General features: G+C 41.8%; 3 protein-coding genes across 3 annotated transcripts in view; 1 reads left to right on the top strand and 2 right to left on the bottom strand.

Annotated features, from left to right (window-relative positions):
• The window catches only part of CP (ceruloplasmin), a 324621-nt gene that overhangs the window by 159298 nt on the left and 144492 nt on the right, over positions 1–20831 (top strand). The gene's annotated exons all lie outside the window — the stretch shown is intronic.
• LOC309342244 (mast cell carboxypeptidase A-like) lies at positions 386–15904 on the bottom strand. The gene is made up of 11 exons (XM_081862683.1): positions 15784–15904; positions 15080–15155; positions 14070–14194; positions 11192–11294; positions 10956–11057; positions 9715–9816; positions 8442–8552; positions 7135–7225; positions 5296–5498; positions 3176–3260; positions 386–2262 (listed from the first exon to the last, which is right to left on the bottom strand). The coding sequence occupies exons 1-11, from the start codon at positions 15882–15884 to the stop codon at positions 2075–2077; spliced, it is 1287 nt and encodes a 428-aa protein (XP_081718809.1). The 5' UTR covers positions 15885–15904; the 3' UTR covers positions 386–2074.
• CPB1 (carboxypeptidase B1) overlaps positions 18574–20831 on the bottom strand; it is a 29718-nt gene continuing 27460 nt past the window's right edge. The window contains exon 11 of the mRNA XM_081862690.1: positions 18574–18801. Coding sequence (XP_081718816.1) covers positions 18614–18801 — 188 coding nt within the window. The 3' untranslated portion in view covers positions 18574–18613. The remainder of the gene's footprint in view (positions 18802–20831) is intronic.

Here is a 20831-nt window from a genome sequence, read left to right as displayed (position 1 = left end):
CAGAAGCAGATTTTATCAGTAAATCACTCTGAGATGACAAGCAGAACCTGCCAACATTTATTTATTTGCTACTGCTCTGTGTGAATTTAATGTACTCCATTGCAATCTCTTCACAATAATCCTGTAATAGTAGGCCACTATTTATTTTCCCCATTTAACTGATGGGGAGGGGATGAAGTTCAAGAGATAGTAATAGAATCATATATTAAATTCATAACTGAGCTTTGATTTGAACCAAGTTCATGCTTGACCATAGCAATAATTTTGTCCCAGACCATGCAAAAGCTTTCAGGTGTCTTTCTGAAGCAGTTCATTAATATCAAGGATGAGCAAAACATATCAGTTTGATTTAGGTGCATTCTGTTCAAAACATTCAGAAGAAACATTTGGCATGATGCAAAGGTTTTATTAAGAAATATGCTGGTTAGTAAGCAATATAAAATAGCAGAGTTCATTTCAAAAACTATCTATTTATGTGATGTCCTTTAAAATATGCTATGGAGAGATAGATGGGAAAGGCATAACCATAACCAGGAAAAGAAAATTACAATATGTGTCCAATTATTTTTTTCCTGCTAACTATTTGAAGTGGGTTAAAATAGGATCGCAAGTGTCTTTAGTACAGCAGAGAGCATCTCCCCCCTTCCACCAATATGGATCTAATTCATTGTTTTACTCAACTGATAAATTTATATTGACATAAACCATGTTACAGTTCAGTTGATGCTGCAGTATCCTTGTGTGTTGTTCAAGTTGTAGATCTACTTTCTTACAATGCTTCTGAAAGTCAGTTGGCGAATTAAATGGGGAGGAATAATAAAAGCTGATCTTAGAGTACCTCAGAGACTTCTAGGGCAGGATCACAAGGCCACATGGATATGCACCAAGCTGTGTGGGGGCCATATCCTCACACTGTGATCCCATGCAGCTACATATCATATCAAATCAGTGAGGCCAATCGCTTTGGTCTTCCCCACACTGGTGGGAAGGAAGTTGGGAAAGATCTGATCAGTTCTGTTTACACAGTTGTGATATTCACCCACATCCTTTACAGCCACATGAAATAACACAACACAGAAATAGCTCCTTTGTGGTTCTCTCCTTCACACCAGATGAATACCCAGGAATGAAGGAAAAAAAAAAAAAGGCATGGGGTGTGAAATTGAAGGACAGGGATCCAGAGCTCCCAAAGTTCTGCTGTTTCATTTTGCAGGGACAGCTACAAGGCTGTTAATTGAAAGGCTAGGCTAACCATATTATAGACAAACCCTGGAATGCAGCAGAGACAGAAAGCAGAGGGAAGCCAATCTTAAATCATGTGTGCATTGCAGCCAACAATGCAGCTTCTATATTCAAATGTTGATGATGGCAAATGCAAAACCCAGCTGTAGTCTCAATTGTGAGAGAATGGTCTCAGGAGCTTTTTACACAGCACAGTTGTATGACCAGCATTGGTAATTGAATTGTGATCTCTCTGAGCCTAGAATGCATTTCTTGTTTTAAAAATGGCTCCTTCTTCTTTCTATTTTACATTAACGACATTACTTATCTGTACAAATAATGCATAAGAGATTCTAAAAAATGCTCAGTGGGCATGGTGGGGAGCTGTCACTATTCCAAATGGACCCTGTAAATCAACCTGGTTTCAGGAGATACTCAGCAGATGTCTGATTTATGCTTGCATAAAACAATAGTAATAATATTCCAGTAGAACCCATCCCTAAAATATCTGAATCAAATGACTGAAATGGAACGATTGGGTTGGATTCAAACTTAGAGAAGTCCTACTAATTTAAGTCTCACTGATTTCAGTGGCTCTCCTCTAACCATGACTATGTTTGCCTCCAACCCAACTGATACCCTGCAATAAAGAGGAGAGACCACAAGCCTGATGAAAGTATTGGTGGCATAGGAAGGTAAGAGAAGATGGCCTATCTTTACAAAAGCATTCATAGAATAATAATAAAGCAATGGAGAAGAATCTGTAGGGGCTATTTCTAAGAGGGAGAAAAGGGGAGGGGGCTGATAGGCAAGGAGGAGCCAATACCATTTGCAAGTAAACGTGAAGACAGCTTCACGGAGCAGAGGTGAGGATATAATTGGCAATGTGCTTGACTGCCAACATCGTCTCCCTGCAGGTTGGCCTTATCTTCGATTCAGGGAGGATAAAGCCATATTTCCCAAGGTCACGAAGCTCAAAAGTAAATGCATTCTTAATGCCCTCGTCGTAAGCCCAGTCAAGAGAGGAACCTGAACAAGGATCTGAAAAACAGGCAGACCAGAAGGCAGTATTAAAGACAACCCTGGCATGAAGGATGCAATAAAATAGGAAGGCTTCTTCTGATAGCAACAGCAGCCCATGTAGTGAGGCAGAGATGCAGAGGACCCTCTTGAAACCAGCATTGCTGCAGATTACCCAGACAGGGAGAGACAAGGGCTGTGCAGGCAGAATGCAGGGACTCTGAGCATCCCTGCCCTTGCAGCTGCCCTGCCCTGGGGAATAGACAAATCTTCCACTTTCAGCTTCTTATTCAGTCCCCCAAATTTCTGTATTTTTTTTAAACGCTCATGAAAATTTGCCAGTATTTTAGTGTGCACTTCTAAAAAAAATACATTTTTGTATGCTGTTTTGACAAATATGAACATTTCTGCAAGCAGTTTTCCCCAATATAATGCATTTTTGCATTATATTTATATACAGTTAATGTACAATTTACCGCAATATACATGGTTTCCTACATATTAGTTGGGTTGAGAACCATATTGCAAAATTCAGAGAACTGTGAATTTTGAAAGGTGGCTGTGTTTCGTTTTAAGGGTTGTTTTAAAAAGTGCGAAATAAGTAGGTTCATCTTTAAATGCATACAGAATTGAATATCTCCCTCATCCCTGCCTGCCCCCACACCATTCAGATAAGCTGCAGTGATGTCAGTGCAGCAATGCTCTAGCCAATGACCCAATAGGGTCTGATAGGCTGGGCTAGAAGGCAGATCATCAGCATGCTGTCCCCCATCTGTTGTGAAGCTGAGTAGCACAGGAAGGCTACATAGAGGTCAGGCAAAGCCGAACCATGAGTTATGTTGTTGTTGTTTCAAAATATTGGCTTTAATTGATTTGATTTGCAAAAGTTCTCCTTGCATGTACACGTCCATAGAAAATAGAAACAAATACTTACAAATTGTAGTGGCAGTTGGTCCATAGGTATACTCTGTACCATAGAGGCTAGATAAAGCTTCTACTGCTTCCTTAGCTACTTTGTTCTGTATTTAAAAGAGGGGGGGGGAATTAGATTGTTCATGGAAAAATTCTTGGGATAGCCTAGAGTAGGGCACAAGGAGGTGTTGCACATGACCCTAGATCCAAGGCAGCTGATTAGGATTCCCATTGTTATTGAAAGATGGACAGACTGAGGTTTGCTACTTTCACAAGGAATTTAGGCTTCATTCCTCTGAATGAGAACAACTTGTTCTTTGCTTTTGAGACTTGTTTGTATTCAGTTGCTTCCCTTCTTGCAGGCATTGGCCAACAGGACATTTCTGTATATTTACAGGCAAGCGACTGTGTACGTCTCTCCCCAGTCTCCTCCAGCCTGACACCTTCCGTTTACTGCAACACATGACCCCTTTGGGCCAATCTCAAGTCATCTCGTATTGAGGACCAGAGTTGTACAATACAGTTATTCCCGGCTTTCTGTTGGGTACTATTTTGCAATGTGTGATTCTGAGAATCATTGGGCTGCCTCCAGCTATATAAGGAAGCAATTTCTTTTCATAGCTTCTCACCCAGACATTCCTAATGGTAAATGATACTTGTTGGCATCTGGTTCTACTGGATAGGAAAACTACACAAAACTGTCTCTATAAAGGAAAGTATCCCATTTTAAATGTAAGATGCGAGATGACTGCCAAAGTGCAGACAACTTTAAAAGGTAAAGTTGTGTCAGTATGCACTTTGCCAGGAAGCTGAAGGGCATTGCCAGTCCCTGAGCCTCTTGGCTTCATCTCCTCTTTGTTGCTTCTTTCTCTTTCTCTGTCCTCTTTTAGTGGGGAAAAGGGGCAGAAACCTCCATATTAAGTTAACATGAGGAGACCCCTGCTGAAAAAGTCCAAAGGTCCATTTAGACCAGCAACCTGTTTTCACAGAGACCATCTGGATGTCTGTAGGAAGCTTGCAAGCAGGAGTGCAACCTCTCCTAGCAGGTGTGGGGATTGGGCCTGTAGAAATGTAAAGTAAATGGACAGCTTTAGCTATGGTGGCAATGAGAAGAGCAGGTATGTGCGTGTGTCTACTGAGGACATCCTATAGATAGATAAAATAAAATAAAATAAATGAGGGCTTTTCAAAACATGGAACTGGGACTGGTTTCTTCTAAATCAAACTCTAGATTTTATTTTGGCAGTGGTCCCAGGGACACGAATCTGAGCATGAGGCAATGAGACCTTTCAAATATCAGATTCTATGGTTTAAAGTATAGCAGGTTTTTTGTAAAAGAAATGTAAACAGCAATTAATAGTGAGGAGATGAGTGCAAATTTAGGTTCCTCTGTTATAAGACACAAGAGGGCAGCATTGGTGTATCTACATTTCTATCACAAGTGTCTATGAAATTAGGAATGCTGGTTTTCCTACACAAGACTCATTTCCTGTGCGATGCTGGCAGGTGTCCAATTCTCTTTAGGGAACAAAACAACTACTAGGAATTACTAAGTCATTTAGAAGGTGGGGGGACATCTCTGTCTATGGTACCTTTTCCATTGTACTCATCAATATGGTTTCATATGTACCCTTGGGGAGAAAATGCAATAGTCTGGGTCAAGCTGACCTCTGCTGCAGTTGAACATAATGTGGACCATAGCTAAGATCTAGACCAGGGTAGTCAACCTTTTTATACCTAATGCCCACTAATGCATTTTTCTTGATTGTAAAATTTCCTTACCGCCCACCAGTGCTCGATGGAAGGAGGATTCAGCTTGTGTTGTACAACTCCCTACCGCCCACCTAGAATCCTGAAACACCTACTAGTGGGTGGTAGAGACCAGGTTGACAACACCTGATCTAGACAGTCGAGGTTGTCTGTTTCTTGGCTCTAACCTTGCACTGAAGTATTGGAAAAGATTGAATTTATACTAAAACACTCAGATATTTGCATCCAACTCCCCAGAGCTTTGAATACTTTTCTGATGCACTTTGGGTCGTATCTCACTGCCTCTGCTTAGCTATGCCTCAACATATTTGTTTACACCCAATGACTTTGTGTATGATAAGAAGACGACTGTAATAATCTTTTTCTACATACCAGTTCATCATTATTGGGTGCTGTTTCGTCCTTATAGGCATATGGAAACATCAATATCTGAGAATAGGAATGGAAGCTTATGTATCCTCTGATGGAGGAAAGGTGCTCTCGGATGAAGCTTGTAACTGCTTTGATTTCTGGCTCAGATTCTGCCGAGGGACCGCAGTAAATCTGCGAACAAGGTTTATGCGATATACCTATGGCTGCAAGAAAAAGTTTCCAGATGAAGTATTTATATTGGTGCCATTTATAGATTGCTTACTCGCTTGAAGAATAGTGAAGAAGATTGCATTTCCTTCCAAATCAGAAAGGGACTTCACAATTTGCTTTTTGTGTCATGATTTCTTTGACATCAGTGCAGTCTGGTAATTCCTTCCATCAACAGCCTTTGCTAACATGGTGCCCTCTAGATGTTTGAGACTACAGCTCTCATTTGCCCCAGCCAGCACATCCTTCTTGTGTGCTGATGATGCTCCTTTGATGACATAAGGATAATCATTTGAAGAAAGAGTTTGCTATTGGTATATCTCAGGTTTGGGGAAACTTTGTTACTCCAGATATTGGCGCATGTAAACTCTCAACTAGTGTTAGAAACTGAGATATGAAAGCTAGGAGCTAAATGGCACATTAAACCTAGGTTATGGGTGTAACAACAGAATGTCTAGGCACACTTTTTTAAATAAATAGAATATAAAAGTGAAAATGAATGAACTGCAGCTAAAATATTATATTCATTTTTTTACATGGTCTAGTCCTTACCTGAAGACTGCAGAAAACAAACCCTGGCTTCCCCTGCCTGCCCCCCTAATATTCTTAGGAGGGTATCTTCTCTAGTCTTCAGAGAGTGGTGGAGGAAGAAAAAGGTCCTCCTTTCCTTCCACACTGCAGTTTTAATCGGAAATCTTAGGAGCGGTACTGCGCCCAGAGTTCAGAAACTGCTTGTGCTAATGAAATTCCTTGTTGCAAAACGCGCCTAGAACAATGGGAGTTTTGAACGCTGCTCCCAACAAACCCAGCCAGAATGGCGAATGGCCAGGGATAATGGGGTTGTACTTCAGAACTATCTGGAGGAAGAAAGGTTCCCAATAACTGGTATATAGCAAACAAATCTGTTGGATTTATCTAGTTTTATCATGGCTGCTCCATTAAGACAAAGCTTTAATTACATTTAGCACAGGGAGCCTGAGTAGGAGGAAAAGGATGAGGAGTACAGATGACCCATTGGCAGAGGCAGAGTCTGGGAGGAGACACCTGCCACTGCCTCTTCCACTTCTACAGATCCTCAGTTTGGAATTCAGCATGAAGTGGGAAAGGCGTAGGAGGTTAGTGGCCTATTCATAAGTAAGTCCACTTATTGAGGAAAAAGCTTCCATATTTGGATTGGGAAATGGCTGCATTTGGTGTTCTGCTTCAGGTGGGAAAATGCCTTTGGCTCTCTTTTGCGTGATGCAAAAGCCATTCCCAGAAATATATCACACAACCACAAATTTAATGTTCATTTTGGTATTTTTTGCAAATTCCTTTTCTGAAAGTAAGTAACACAGAAATCATGGGTGTAGCCAGGATTTTTGTTAGAGGAGGGTAGAACCTACATGATTGGTCAGGTAAGTATTTCTATTGTTTTACTTGATTGGGGGTGGGTGGGTTTCTGTGTCCCCCCCCCCCCGCCCTCACTTGGCTACACTCATGACAGAAATGAATGCTTAAGTTGTACAATTTTCCACTATATTTCTGGAAGTGACTTTTAGATTGTGGGAAAGTTCAAATAGAATGTGGAAATTGACAGTTAGAGAAATGTTGAGTCTCAGTTAATGTCGCTCCTTGGCATATTATACTTACTGCCCCATTTAGCTTTGAAATTCCTGTTCAAGTCAACACCAGGACAATCACTGTTAGAGGTATTCGCACGATTCTTTCTCCACATGCGATCCTGTGAGACAAAATGATGGAAATCTATTCTTGTTCCTTTGGGGAACATTTTTTTTCTATAGTGCATCAGAAGGATTGGGCCCATATGCCCTGCCTTTGGGCCTCACTTTCTTCCTCATGGCCAGCTCGTGGTCTTACCTGATGTCCACCTGTTAGACATAACATACATGTGATCTGCATGCACAGTGGACTGATCACCTTTCATCCCCCCCCCCCGATTTTGCCAGGTAACAATTACCAGGCTTTTGTACCTACATTTATTGGTGAAATGTGTATATACACTGCTAACACATTCCACTTGAAATGTGGAAATGAGGACAGGAGAGGAATAATTTTACTGCGTGTTAAAATTTACAAATTTATGTTGTTGTTGTTTAGTCATTTAGTCATGTCCGACTCTTCATGACCCCATGGACCAGAGCATACATACATATAAATCTATCTATGTATCTATTTATAATATTTTTTTACCTGCCTTTCGCTGTAAGGTCCTAGGCCAAGCAACAATAATATAACGTTACAAAGGATGACAAAGGAATCTCTAGGCTGCCAAGGCTCATGTCACAATTAGCTAGTTCATGCAAGGAGTCAACGCTAACTGAGAATGAGTGAACCTTTAACTTCTTGATTCCAACCATGGCAGCTGCCTTAGTAAGTCCAAGGAGTCAGTAGGCTGATGGACCAACCACTTGCTTAGCAATCTCAAGATCTTTTTCTTCTCTCTCCTTCCTCACAATTGTTGTAACACAGCTGATTCCCAAAGGTAAAGAGAGCACCGACTGTGGGTGAAGGGAAGGTGTGGACAGGAGCTGTGATTGAGGGCATCAAGGGGATACAACAAAATAGGACAAATATTGAAGGCTGTTCACCAACACTTTCAATATATGATATCATAGCTCCTTTGACAGCGCAGGCATTGGAGACATGAACACTCGTGTTTTGACTCCCCATGAATAACCCACAACACAGTCCTATACATTACTTTGAGGCAAGTCTCATTGAGCTCATTGGGACTTGTGACTAAGTAAGTTGCTATGGGATTGTAGCCATTCCATAAAATATTATGTTCTACCACATGGGCCAGTCCTCTCCCCTCCTTTTAGGTGTCACCTTAATAAATATTTTTTAAAATAAATTTATTAATGCAGTAATAATGGATAGAAATAATAACATTCAATTCAGCAAACTACTAAAGAGGGGGGAAATGTGGCCATTACTTCAGTCCATGTCCAGACGTAGCCGTCAATGTTGAATACGGGAAGGATGTAGAAGTTCAAATCGTTCAAGAGCTTGAACATGACCTTGTCCGTTTCATAGGTTCTGACAGCCTGCAAGAAAAAAAACCCAACATTTTGTGCAATTATACAAATGCACTATTCAGTTGTCAACAAGCTGAGAAGGTTAGAATCCTTCAGAATTTTTTATTTTTAAAGCAGATTTTTCACCTTTAGGATTTCGGAGCTTAAGGGTAAAATAAAATAAACAATAGAACTACTTAAAAACTAAAACACCTCTTCTCCCCACTAGGGCTGCAATCCTATACACAGCTGCCATGACGTTCGCTCCACTGAAGTCACTGGGAGTTACCGTATTGTTTGCTCTATAAGATGCACCAGACCATAAGACGCACCTAGTTTTTGGAAGAAGAAAACAAGAAAAAAAATATTCTGAATCCCAGAAACCAGGACAGCCAGCGGGATTGCAGTGCAGCGATTCCGCTGGCTGTCCTGGCTTTTTGCTTAGCCGTGCACAGCCTCTCCCAGGCAAAGGGAGCCTTCATCCCCTGCCCAGGAGAGGCTGAGTGTGGCTAAGGCTCCCCCAAGAGCTACGCTCCCTTTAAAGAGCTGTGTGGAGCATGTGTGCGGCTCTTGGGGGCTTTTCCCAGAGGAGGGAGAAGGGCAGCCCTTCTCCCTCCTTGGGGAAAAGCCCTGAAGAGCCACACACATGCTCCACAAAGCTCTTTAAAGGGAGCACTGAGCAGAGCCTCCCGCCTGTATTTGCTCCGTAAGATGCACACACATTTCCCCTTACTTTTTAGGAGGGGAAAAGTGTGTCTTATAGAGCGAAAAATACGGTACTTAGACACATATAGGATTGCACTATGAGGCTGTAATTTTAACTTCCTGCTTTTGGTGGCTGGAGGTGTGGGTTAGAGTGTAATACAGACCCCTCTCTGTTAGCTTTGCTTGAGAAGTGCCACCAATGGGTGCATAGTTCTGCTGTGATGATGCGCAACCTCTGGCCAGACAGCTGGTAGCTAGCAAAACAGGGCATTTTGTTGGGCTGCTGGAAACTTTGTATCTACAACACCACTCAGCCATGAAGCTCACTGGGCGACCTTGGGCCAGTCACCTTCTCTTAGCTTGACCTTCCTCACAGGGTTGTTGTGAGGATGTAATGGGGAGCAGGAGACCCATGTACACCACTTTAAGCTCAGTGGAAGATAAAAGTAGTCTATAAATGTAATAAATAAAGTACTGTTTAGCCAACCTGCTTCACAAACCATTGGCAGAAAGCAGGTGAGATCCACTCGCGTGCATGAATGCCGCAGTCCATAAAGATGACCTTCTTTTTTCCACTCTCCTTCCCAACCTGTTAAGCAGCAAATATTAATCTTTGAAACATCTTTATCCTGTGTGTACTATGTACAGAGTCCTAGCATTCAGTTCAGTGGGAGGGTGCATCCCACTGGAAATATGTTTTGGAGAAAAAAAATAAGTGGATCTACAGGGAATAGAACTCGGTTACGCATGGACATCATAAAAACTGTACCATGGTCCAACAGAGCAAGTGCAAACAACTTTAACAACTAATCCAGAATGTGGCAGCTAGATTTGTGACCAGGTGTGGCCACCAAGACCATATAACACCGGTTCTGAAAGACCTATATTGGCTCCCAGTACATTTATGAGCCCAGTTCAAAGTGTTGGTGCTGACCTTTAAAGCCCTAAATCAGGGGTCAGCAAACTTTTTCAGCAGGGGGCCAGTCCACTGTCCCTCAGACCTTGTGGGGGGCCGGGCTATATTTTGAAAAAAATAACAATGAACGAATTCCTATGCCCCACAAATAACCCAGAGATGCACTTTAAATAAAAGCACACCTTATACTCATGTAAAAACACCAGGCAGGCCCCACAAATAACCTAGAGATACATTTTAAATAAAAGGACACTTTCTACTCATGTAAAAACATGCTGATTCCTGGACCATCTGCGGGCTGGATTTAGAAGGTGATTGGGCCGGATCCGGCCCCCAGGCCTTAGTTTGCCTACCCTTGCCCTGAATGGCCTCAGTCCAGTATACCTGAAGGAGCGTCTCCACACTCATCATTCAGCCCAGACACTGAAATCCAGTTCTGATGGCCTTCTGGCGGTTCCCTCACTGTGAGAAGTGAGATTACAGGGAACCAGGCAGAGGGCCTTCTTGGCAGTGGCGCCCGTCCTGTGGAACACCCTCCCGTCAGATGTCAAGGAAGTAAACAACTATCTGACTTTTAGAAGACATCTGAAGGCACCCCGGTTTAGGGAAGTTTTTAATGTCTGATGTTTTGTTGTATTTTTAATATTTTGTTGGAAGCCGCCCAGAGTGGCTGGGTAACCCAGCCAGATTGGTGGGATATCTGGGCTGTAGCCTCCTCAATTTGGTAATGTTCATTTTTCTGTGGTCACTTTCTCAACTCTAGTTGTAAATCTAAATTATTTATAGTGCTTGAGTCAGAACGAGACTCTCACCTTAAGCAGGTACATGGGACGATCCTCATACGTCTTTCCAATCTGAACCCTTGAGACCAGTTTGGGGTATTTTTTGGCCATTCTTTCAGTCCATGCAACAATCTAAGAAAACACGGTTGTTATAAAACACTGGCATACGTCCGATTAAAATGTCATGGAGGTGAAAAATGATCTACTTATTGTCCCAATTATATATGTAGCTTAAGGGAGAGGAACCACCCCTCAGAACATGGTACCTTTTCCCATTCATTGTATCTCGTGTAGCTGTGCTTCTCACGGAAATGCCTCCCACCATCAAATTGTTTTTCGATCTCTTCTTGTAGATTATGGAATAAAATTCTGTGGTGGGAAAAAGGACACCAAGACATTTAGTTCACGCACATAGCCCCTCCCTCCCCAGGAGAAGGAGATTCTCTGTGGCTCCTCTGGTTTAATCCCTTCGTCCACATCCTGAAATCAAACAAAGCTTACACATATGTCAGTGCATGTAACAAGGTAGCTAGCAGCAAACAGTTACTTCCCTTGGAAGAATTCAACTCCATTGAATTACTTCTGAACAGATTGTGCCGTAAATAACCAACTAAATGCATAGATAAAACTGCCACATACTCATGAAGCTGTGCCACTTCTGACACTAATGTTGTTGTTGTTATTTATTGAATTTATATGCCGCCCTATACCCAGAGGTCTCAGGGTGGTTCACAGAACAAAATCAAAATATAAAACCACAAAATATATACCGGTAATCAAAATAAAAACTACAACCCAACAACCCCTCCCCCCAAAAAAACCACATTTCAAAAGGGCATCAGATGTAGGATATTTATGCTAAAGGTATTTTATTCAACTCAGCATTGTGAGGTGAGAAAGTAAAGTGTGTTTAATTGATTACTAACTTTCCACCTTTCCAATATCCACTGGGGGGCAGTCAATGAATATAAGCTATGTTTTGATTAAATCAGTGGCAAACATCTACAGTGGTGCCCCGCAAGACGAATGCCTTGCGAGACGAAAAACTCGCTAGACGAAAGAGTTCTCCGTTTTTTGAGGTGCTTCGCAAGACGAATTTCCCTATGGGCTTGCTTCGCAAGACGTTTCGTCTTGCGAGTTCTTGCGAGTTTGTTTCCTTTTTCTTAAAGCCGCTAAGCCGTTAATAGCCGCTAAGCCGCTAAGCCGTTAATAGCTGCTAAGCCGCTAATAGCCGCTAAGCTACTAATAGCCGTGCTTCGCAAGACGAAAAAACCGCAAGACGAAGAGACTCGCGGAATGGATTAATTTCATCTTGCGAGGCACCACTGTATTTCCCTAGATTTTGCCCAACATTAAGGTTTGCAGTTTTTCCAATACTACCTCCCAACAACCTCAAATATGACACAACCTTGATGGCAGAAAGTGAGGAGGAATTAAAGAACCTTTTAATGAGGGTGAAAGAGGAGAGCACAAAATATGGTCTGAAGCTCAACATCAAAAAAACTAAGATCATGGCCACTGGTCCCATCACCTCCTGGCAAATAGAAGGGGAAGAAATGGAGGCAGTGAGAGATTTTACTTTCTTGGGCTCCATGATCACTGCAGATGGTGACAGCAGTCATGAAATTAAAAAGATGCCTGCTTCTTGGGAGAAAAGCAATGACAAACCTAGACAGCATCTTAAAAAGTAGAGACATCACCTTGCCAGCAGAGGTCCATATAGTAAAAGATATGGTTTTCCCAGTAGTGATGTATGGAAGTGAGAGCTGGACCATAAAGAAGGCTGATCGCCGAAGAATTGATGCTTTTGAATTATGGTGCTGGAGGAGACTCTTGAGAGTCCCACGGACTGCAAGAAGATCAAACCTATCCATTCTTAAGGAAATCAGCCCTGAGTGCTCAGTGGAAGAACAGATCCTGAAGCTGAGGCTCCAGTACTTTGGCCACCTCATGAGAAGAGAAGACTCCCTGGAAAAGACCCTGATGTTGGGAAAGATTGAGGGCACAAGGAGAAGGGAACAACAGAGGACGAGTTGGTTGGACAGTGTTCTCAAAGCTACTAACATGAGTTTGACCAAATTGCGGGAGGCAATGGAAGACAGGAGTGCCTGGCGTGCTCTGGTCCATGGGGTCACAACAACAACCTCCCAAAAGACAATTCAACTCCATACCATAAATCTATGCTGGCAATCTACTTGGAAAAGTATTAGTAGAAGGAAGATATGGATTAAAGCCCAGAAGATTACATATAAGAAATGCACACTTATGGTGGCAGAGAAGATAAAACTCAAAAACTCATATTACTAAGATAATAATAAAAATAATAATAATGTATGGGGCCCCCTTAAGGAGACAGCAAGACTTTCATTTACCGTAATAGTGCTGACAACCAGCAGTTTGACAAGTATGCATCAGACAGTAATGGAAGCTGGACTTTAATGTAATATATGCATTTCTATATATAAATACTTTGATCTGATTATACAATGGGCATTTTTTGTCTAAAAAAATGTTCTTTTTTGATTTACTGGAGAATTCTCTTCTAAAGGAGTTTAATTCTGTTTTCATTACCTTCACATCTTTAGTTAAATTGTTGCTACAATTTTAAGTACTGTAAATAGTTCCCCTCAAATCACAGCCAGAGCTGTGGGATGGGGATGGCTGTGAGGTAGAAGGAAGTGGTTTACATTATCCATCCTCGTAGTTCCAAGGTTGATGATGGTAGCAATGAGCAGCAGTCAATGGCTTCCTGGTCACATCAGTAGAAGCAATCAGAAATCTCATGATGAGTGGAAACTCAGATATTGTGAGAGTAAAGGAAGATGGTAAATTGTAAGATGCAGAATTTCACGTAACATTTGAATTAAAGACTTGGGTGAGGTCTCGTCCCATGTGGCTTAGCGTCAACTGAGCAGCCAGTCAGTTCCTTGGGTGAATATGAGTTAGGAAAAAGAAAAGACCTCTGTGCTTTCCCCTCCATGTTTTCTGATTTAAGCATAATTTCTCAGTGTGAGTAAATATTGAGTTAAATTGTGACCTGGTTAAATTCCAAGTTTGGTGACTACCTCTTTCTTGTTGTTTGAAACGTTATATGATACACATACTTTACAATCATCACAAACTAGCATTATGTAGCATACATACCCATATTGTATTCCATTCTGCTCCAGCTTTGTCTGAACAAAGCTTGTCTGATCTGAACCAACGCGAAAATCCACATCTGTTCCAACAACAACGTGATGGATTGAACTAGGATGCCAAATGTCAAGCTGTGTAGGAAAAATTCAGTAACGTTTGTCTTTAAGAAAGTGTGCATTCTCAGGTATATGGGTTGTTAAAGATTTTCCCAGACATTGGATTGAAATAAAATATTCTTTCCCCTTCTTCGCATAGGTTTTAATTGTCTCTATGACAGCATAGGCATATAAGAGTAGGAAATGAACACATTTATTAAGAAGGAAGTTGCTTTGGGCAAAATAAAAATAAAAATAAAAATAAAAATCCCATTGAAAGATCAGACAGCTACCAAAAAGGAAGACTCAGGTAATGGGAAGGGCAAGTCCTTCATGTATTTTCTTGTCCATTTTAAACGTTAGTGCATGGATATAATAATGTTTCCATATATTCTTTTTAAAAAGTCCATATGTTCTTCTCAAAAATCTTCCCTGCAACTGTTATTGCCAAAAATTCACCAAATGGAAGTCAGCCTGAATATTTGATACTTATAACTGACATCCAATGATACCTGCTTTCAATATTTGATATTTTACATAGTTGATGCATTTGAGTGTATCGGAGAGCTGATAGGCAATTCTATTTATTAAGTGTTTTATAATTGTATGGTTATGATGCTTCTTATTTGATACCTACCAATATGAAAACAATAAAGAGCTGCCATTGAGACTAAGGCACTCATGTTTTTGAATTCTGAGACAGAAATTAATGTTTCAGAATTTCACATTCAAAATGAAGCGGGTGAATGTTGAGTATTTTGCTTAAGCAAAGGAGATTGTATAAGCTATGGGGCATTGTCTCTTAATTTGTTCCCTGATCTTGCATTGACAAAGAATGTGCATAATTTGAGATGAAAACCCATTGCTAAAACCTGTGGAGAAAAATACAAAAATGAAAAACATGTGGAAGAAGAATCTCACCTGAACTGTGGAGGCCAGGTCCTTTAGAAAGTCCACTTGGTTTTCATTCTGAAGTTTCACCCGAAATACTTTCTCACTTCAATAAGAATGAAACATATTTCTAGAGGGAAAATCGCCATTAAACTAAGCCACATCCTGCCCTTTTCCTTCTCCCCCAATATTTGGTTCTTTGAGGCTAGGGACTATTTTGTGTGTGGCTGCACAGCGCACATTCATTTCAACTGGACTTACAATGTGCTGGATTGTGTGCTCTCCAACTGCTGCAACCAGTAAGGGAGCAAGCCAATTCACAATAAGCTGCCTAAGTCAGAAGTCCTGCTCTTTCTGCTCTGCCTAAGCCTGGTAGAGGAAAAACAAGCCCTAAAATAATGTTCCATGCTGGGTTGTCATGTGACTGAGGTGAACAGGATCCAGCCTAAGTCCCCACCACTCTGCCCCTTCCATGCTCCTTTTTGGGGACTTATACCAGCCCCAGCTAAGCACTGGTTGAGCCAGAATGAGCAAATTATGCTGGCATATCTTTGGTTGAGCTGCCATTGGGAACTTCATGCTGACCGAGCCAGGAATTAGCCAGCTGAGGTGGTGATCTGCTGCATCCTAAGCTATTCATTCTGGTGGATCTCGCCCCCTAAGTCTACTAAGCAAAGAAACCAACTTATGGCAACTTTTCCTTTTGGAGATTTCCCACAATGAGAAACTTCTACCTGTCAAAGCGTCGAGTGAGAACAACAGCCCGAGGTGCCACGAGGAGACCCAAGAATAAAAGGATGAACCTCATGATTCTGCTTTGGCCACAATCTCTCATTCCTGCATGTTATATATATATAAAGCAGGTGACTTCCTCTGGGTTATTTTTTAAAAGCTTATTCATTTTTTAAAAAACAGTATAGTTTTGGCTTACAAGGAAACTCAGATTTTGACATCTGAGCGATGAAGATAAGATTGTGTGTGTGTGTTTAGTAATGTGCTGTGAAAGTAACAGCACCCTAGGGTTCTTCAGTGCACACAAGTCTGTACATATTTGCTCAAAATTAGTGGTTAGAGAGTTGGCCTAGGATTAGGGAGACCAAATTCAAGACTGATGCTAAATACTTACTGAAATAATGGGTGGGTGGGTGTTTTACTGCTTTGAGGGTGTTTTTTATATCAAGCGGTGTATACATTTTATGAAATAAAGAAATAAATGAATTACTCATTTTCTTGGGAATCTGATGCAGGATTACCAGTAGGAATCAGTTTGCACCCATGTTATGCTTGTATTTTTTAATTTTTTTTGGTAATTAACTAGCACAAATATACCATAAATCTGCTGTGCTCTGTTACCCATAGAAATCTACACTTTGTGGAATATTGCTGCATATGTATTTATCAGCACCTGGATAAGTCAACGCACATAACAGCAGGGCATGGGCGGATATATCAATTTCAATTTCTCTCAGTTTCTCCTTTGTTTTACAACTTGAAGTACAGTTCTCCACATTTCTACCTCACTTTTCTTTTCCTTTTTAAGTACTCATAAAAGTTCACCTGTATTTTAGAGCAAATTCCTCCTAATATTTACACTTTTGTATGCAATTTTGCCTAATACACACATTTGTTTTTAAAGAAATTTCTCTTAATATAATGTATTTTTCTATGTTATTTTCACAAATGTATGCATTAAATACACTTTACCCTGATATAGGCACGTTGGTACACATTACTTGGGTGGAGAGTTGTAATGCAAAACTGGGAGGTGTGTGGATTTGAAAAGGATGGCTATGTTTCGATTCACATCTTGTTTTGGGAAGTGTGAATGAGGCAGGCTCACCTTTAAATGTGAACTGAATTGAATTCCCTTCACATCCCTGTTTAACAGTATTAACTGATCATGCCACTAACTTTCATAGAGTCCACTTCATCAGATGCCTCAAGCGTTGCCTGAGTTTCTGTTGAGCACGGTTGTTTTGGGATGGGAGAAAGCCATTTCCCGTTCCTGAGGAAAATGACATTGCGAGCTGGGAGCAAGCCCTACCCACACGCACAGGGCGGGATAGCCCCTGCGCCATTGGGGGGTCCTCAGTTGCGTCATCCCTGGCCGACCAATCTGGATGGTCCGGGGGTTTGGTGCGGGCTATTTAAACTGCCTGTGGCTGAGGACTCGCCCCCTTTAGGCATTGGAGTATTCGGTTGAAGGGGAGGGAAGGTAGTGGCCATCACCTACCCCTCCTAATTCAAGGGTATTCCGTTAAAGGAATCTGAGGGGCGTAGTCTCTGTCTGAAGCCCCAGACGGGGGGCTGGGGCCATGGCATGACCCCTGGTGGTGACCCTGGGGAAGTTCCAATTGATGTGCATCAGCAGGGATCCCCCTACTGGTGGTTAACCCTTCCAAGACTTCCTGCAGGCGGGCAGGAGCCAGATATAGCCTAAACCAATACCACTCACATTCTGTAACCAACAAAGTTGTGGCCCTTTTCACCCATTAACCCAAAATACTGTTTCATGTGTCTTTATTCCAACATCCCGGGAGGGTTTGGGACCTTGTCACACAATGGGCTGATGCTGACGGTAAGCGGTAAGGCCAGAGGGACATGCATTGCAAAAAGTACAGACAGCAACAAATGCTATACTAACAGTAACCATTCACAAAGCAGTGTTGATGATAACACAAGCATCCTGACAATTGTAAGCCCATTCTTTTGCTTAGAGACTAGCCTGTTTGTCCTTAAGTGGAATAGAGAAGGGTATTGCTAGCCATTGGCATCATAGTGGAAGGAAAACTTAATATTATTATTATTGGGTCCTGTGATAGTGTTGCCTGAGAAAATATGGGAAGGCACCTGAATTTGTTGCAGTGTCTGGTTCCTCTATTATGTGGCCTTTTGTTGCTGGTGAGTAGCCATGTTAGGCTAGGGGATCGCAATACGTACTTGCTTACTGACTTGTTTTCAGGAACTATTAGCTAAATTGTTGTGGTTGCAAATTTGTTCTTTAGCTAGTTGTTGTTGTTTTTTTGAGTTTATGTAAAGCACAGGCTCCACAGCTCACTAACCCCTGCCTGTTGAGCAATTCTATCAACTACAATGCACAATTCATTTCTCTAAAATAGTCCTAACTACAGTGGGATATTTGGGAGTAAATAGATTACACATTGCAGTTGGACAGACCACTGTTACACCAGCTGTGGTGGCCTCCTATCCCTAGCAAATGGGAACAAAACATTTCTGTTCAGCGATACTAGGCAAACCCCTGTGATGAAATAAAAGTGTGTCAGTTTGCATTGGGCTGCCTTCCTGCAATGTAGCTGCATAAGCCCTTATGGTACTGCACGGAGGTAACAGATGGGGTCGGAAAGCTATTGAATGCCTGTGTGCCATTCCTGCTATAGATATTTCATTTTGTGATACTCATGCACGGAAACGGGAGCAAAGGATTTCAATGGTCCATTAACAAAGTGTGGGGAAGGCTTTCCGAATCTTTGTTGGACCCAAAATAACCCACAGCAGAAAAATAATGATGCATCAAGCTTTCTTTAATGGTTCTGGAATGCTATTTTAGTACAGATGCTCAAGGACATACATGGCGATATGTTTAACAGCAATCAGAGTTTCTTCACAAGTTGGCTTTATCTGAGATTCAGGAAGAGCAAAGCCATATCGGCCTGTGTCCCGAAGTTCAAAAGTGAAGGAATACTTGATGCCCTCATCATAAGCCCAGTCATCAGAACCACCAGCAGCAGGGTCTGCAAGGATGAAGAAAGAAAAAATGTTTGGTGAGCTAAAGCACTGGCAAATGCAGCTGAACTTCATGAGTTTATAACACTATGCCCTGGTATGCACCCATGGTTTAGCACAAATGTGCGGGCCTGTGGACTCCTGGAGAGTAGATTGCACTCACTTTGCTCTTCCCCCAGTTCTGGTACTGCGGCACTGCTCCGAGCTAAGTCATGGTTTGGCTTAGTGTGTTGTCTAGACCAGTGTTTCCCAACCTTGGGCCTCCAGCTGTTTTTGGACTACAACTCCCATCATCCCTAGCTAGCAAGACCAGTGGTCAGGGATGATGGGAATTGTAGTTCAAAAACAGCTGGAGGCCCAAGGTTGGGAAACACTGGTCTAGACCTGGGCTCATGGATTATATTCTAGACAAACCATGAGCTGCAAGATAGGTTTCTTCTTGATTTGCAGCTCATGATTCATCATGAGGACCCTAACCATGGGCCCAGGTTCTGATGATATGCTAAGCCATGGGTGGGGAAGGGTTCTGAGTAGGGTTATAGTAGGAATGCCAGAGGATTCTGTTGGAATCAATCCTTGCAGTTCACACATTCACCTGAGGTCAGGAATGTAAATCACATAAGTGAATACACTACTGGCCAAAATTGTGGAAACCTCTTGGAAAAAGTGTATTTCCGAGGTTTGATGGCTCATAACACCTCATTGGCTCTCTAAATACTCATGCTCATTGGCTACATTCAAATGAAGGAAAACTACTGCATATCAACCTAAGCAAGTTGTGTTTCTTTTTTCTGGTTATTTGGCTATAACCTTTGATAGAATACAGATAATTGAACAAACTTTGTTGCATTACATTCTTCATTAAATTATCTTTCCACTTATATATAGTTTTATGGCATTACTCCAAAAAAGTGGTATTATGAGCCATTAGACCTCAGAAATACACTTTCACCAAAAGGTTTCCACAATTTTGGCCACTAGTGTACAAGCAATATTCACTATCGGGTTTCTTGGTCCACAAACATTACATAAATAAATGCATTGTTTTTTGCATTGTTTTTCAAGATTGCCTTCTACTGAAATGCACTAGAATTGCTTAATTACACTCATGGGTTCCAACCATATGTAACCCAAGATGAACCCCGGATGGGATGGAAAATTGCTACCTCCTTACATCCCTAGGCTAGAGTCAAAAAGGGGGTTGGAATTGGTTGCAAAAGTATAACCATCTGGTTGGCCACTGTGAGAACAGTCTGTTGGGATAGATGGGTCTGTGGCCTCATCCAGCAGGACTCTTATTTTATTTGAAGTGGGTGATGCAACAGATAGGACTTAATTTTGTACAGTAGTGTGCCACCCACAACATTTTCATTTCAGAAACTGGGACTCATGTCTTCTGGGATGTGCTCCTTGGCGATTCATGTGACCTACACGTGATCTTGCCCTGAAAAACCACTTTTTGGAGGGTGAGAGAAGGGCGCATGAGTGTGCGAGATCACGGCATCCAAAATGGCTGCCACAATCTTACGTGAAGAAACGGGATGTCCTGTTTTTTCTGGGACACTTGACCAGTATAAAGTAGACTTCTTCAGTCACCCAAAAGTCATAGGTTTCTATGCACACACATATTTCCCTGTCCTCTATCCACACAAACAAGAGGCAGTTATAATAGTTAAAGGACACATTCTGGCCAAGCAAAAGTGGTCAAGGTGAGTGAGAATTATGGTGGTGAGGAACATGGCCCCAGGAGACAGTCCCCAGGGCCAGGGAGAAAGAGAAGGGACTTTGCCTCTCAGGCCTGAGGTGTCTCTCCCCCATGGCCCAACTGTATACACTCATTTAGCGCATTTGAAACCAGAAAATAAAATGGTGCCTCAGCAGTACAGCTGGGGAGAAATTGATGGATGAGCACAACGTGCCCTGGAAAAAAAGAGCAATATTGCTTTAGGGAACTCAACATGACATCATGACATCATCCTTGTTTGTTTATTGAAAGCTCTCTGCTTAGTGCTAAAGCACTCTCTTGGGAAGGTGGGAA

This window comes from Podarcis erhardii (assembly GCF_964252035.2).
Source record: "Podarcis erhardii genome assembly, chromosome: 5".
Lineage (NCBI taxonomy): Eukaryota > Metazoa > Chordata > Lepidosauria > Squamata > Lacertidae > Podarcis > Podarcis erhardii.
Note: the sequence above shows the minus strand (reverse complement) of the source record. Positions and strands in the feature narration are given on the sequence as shown.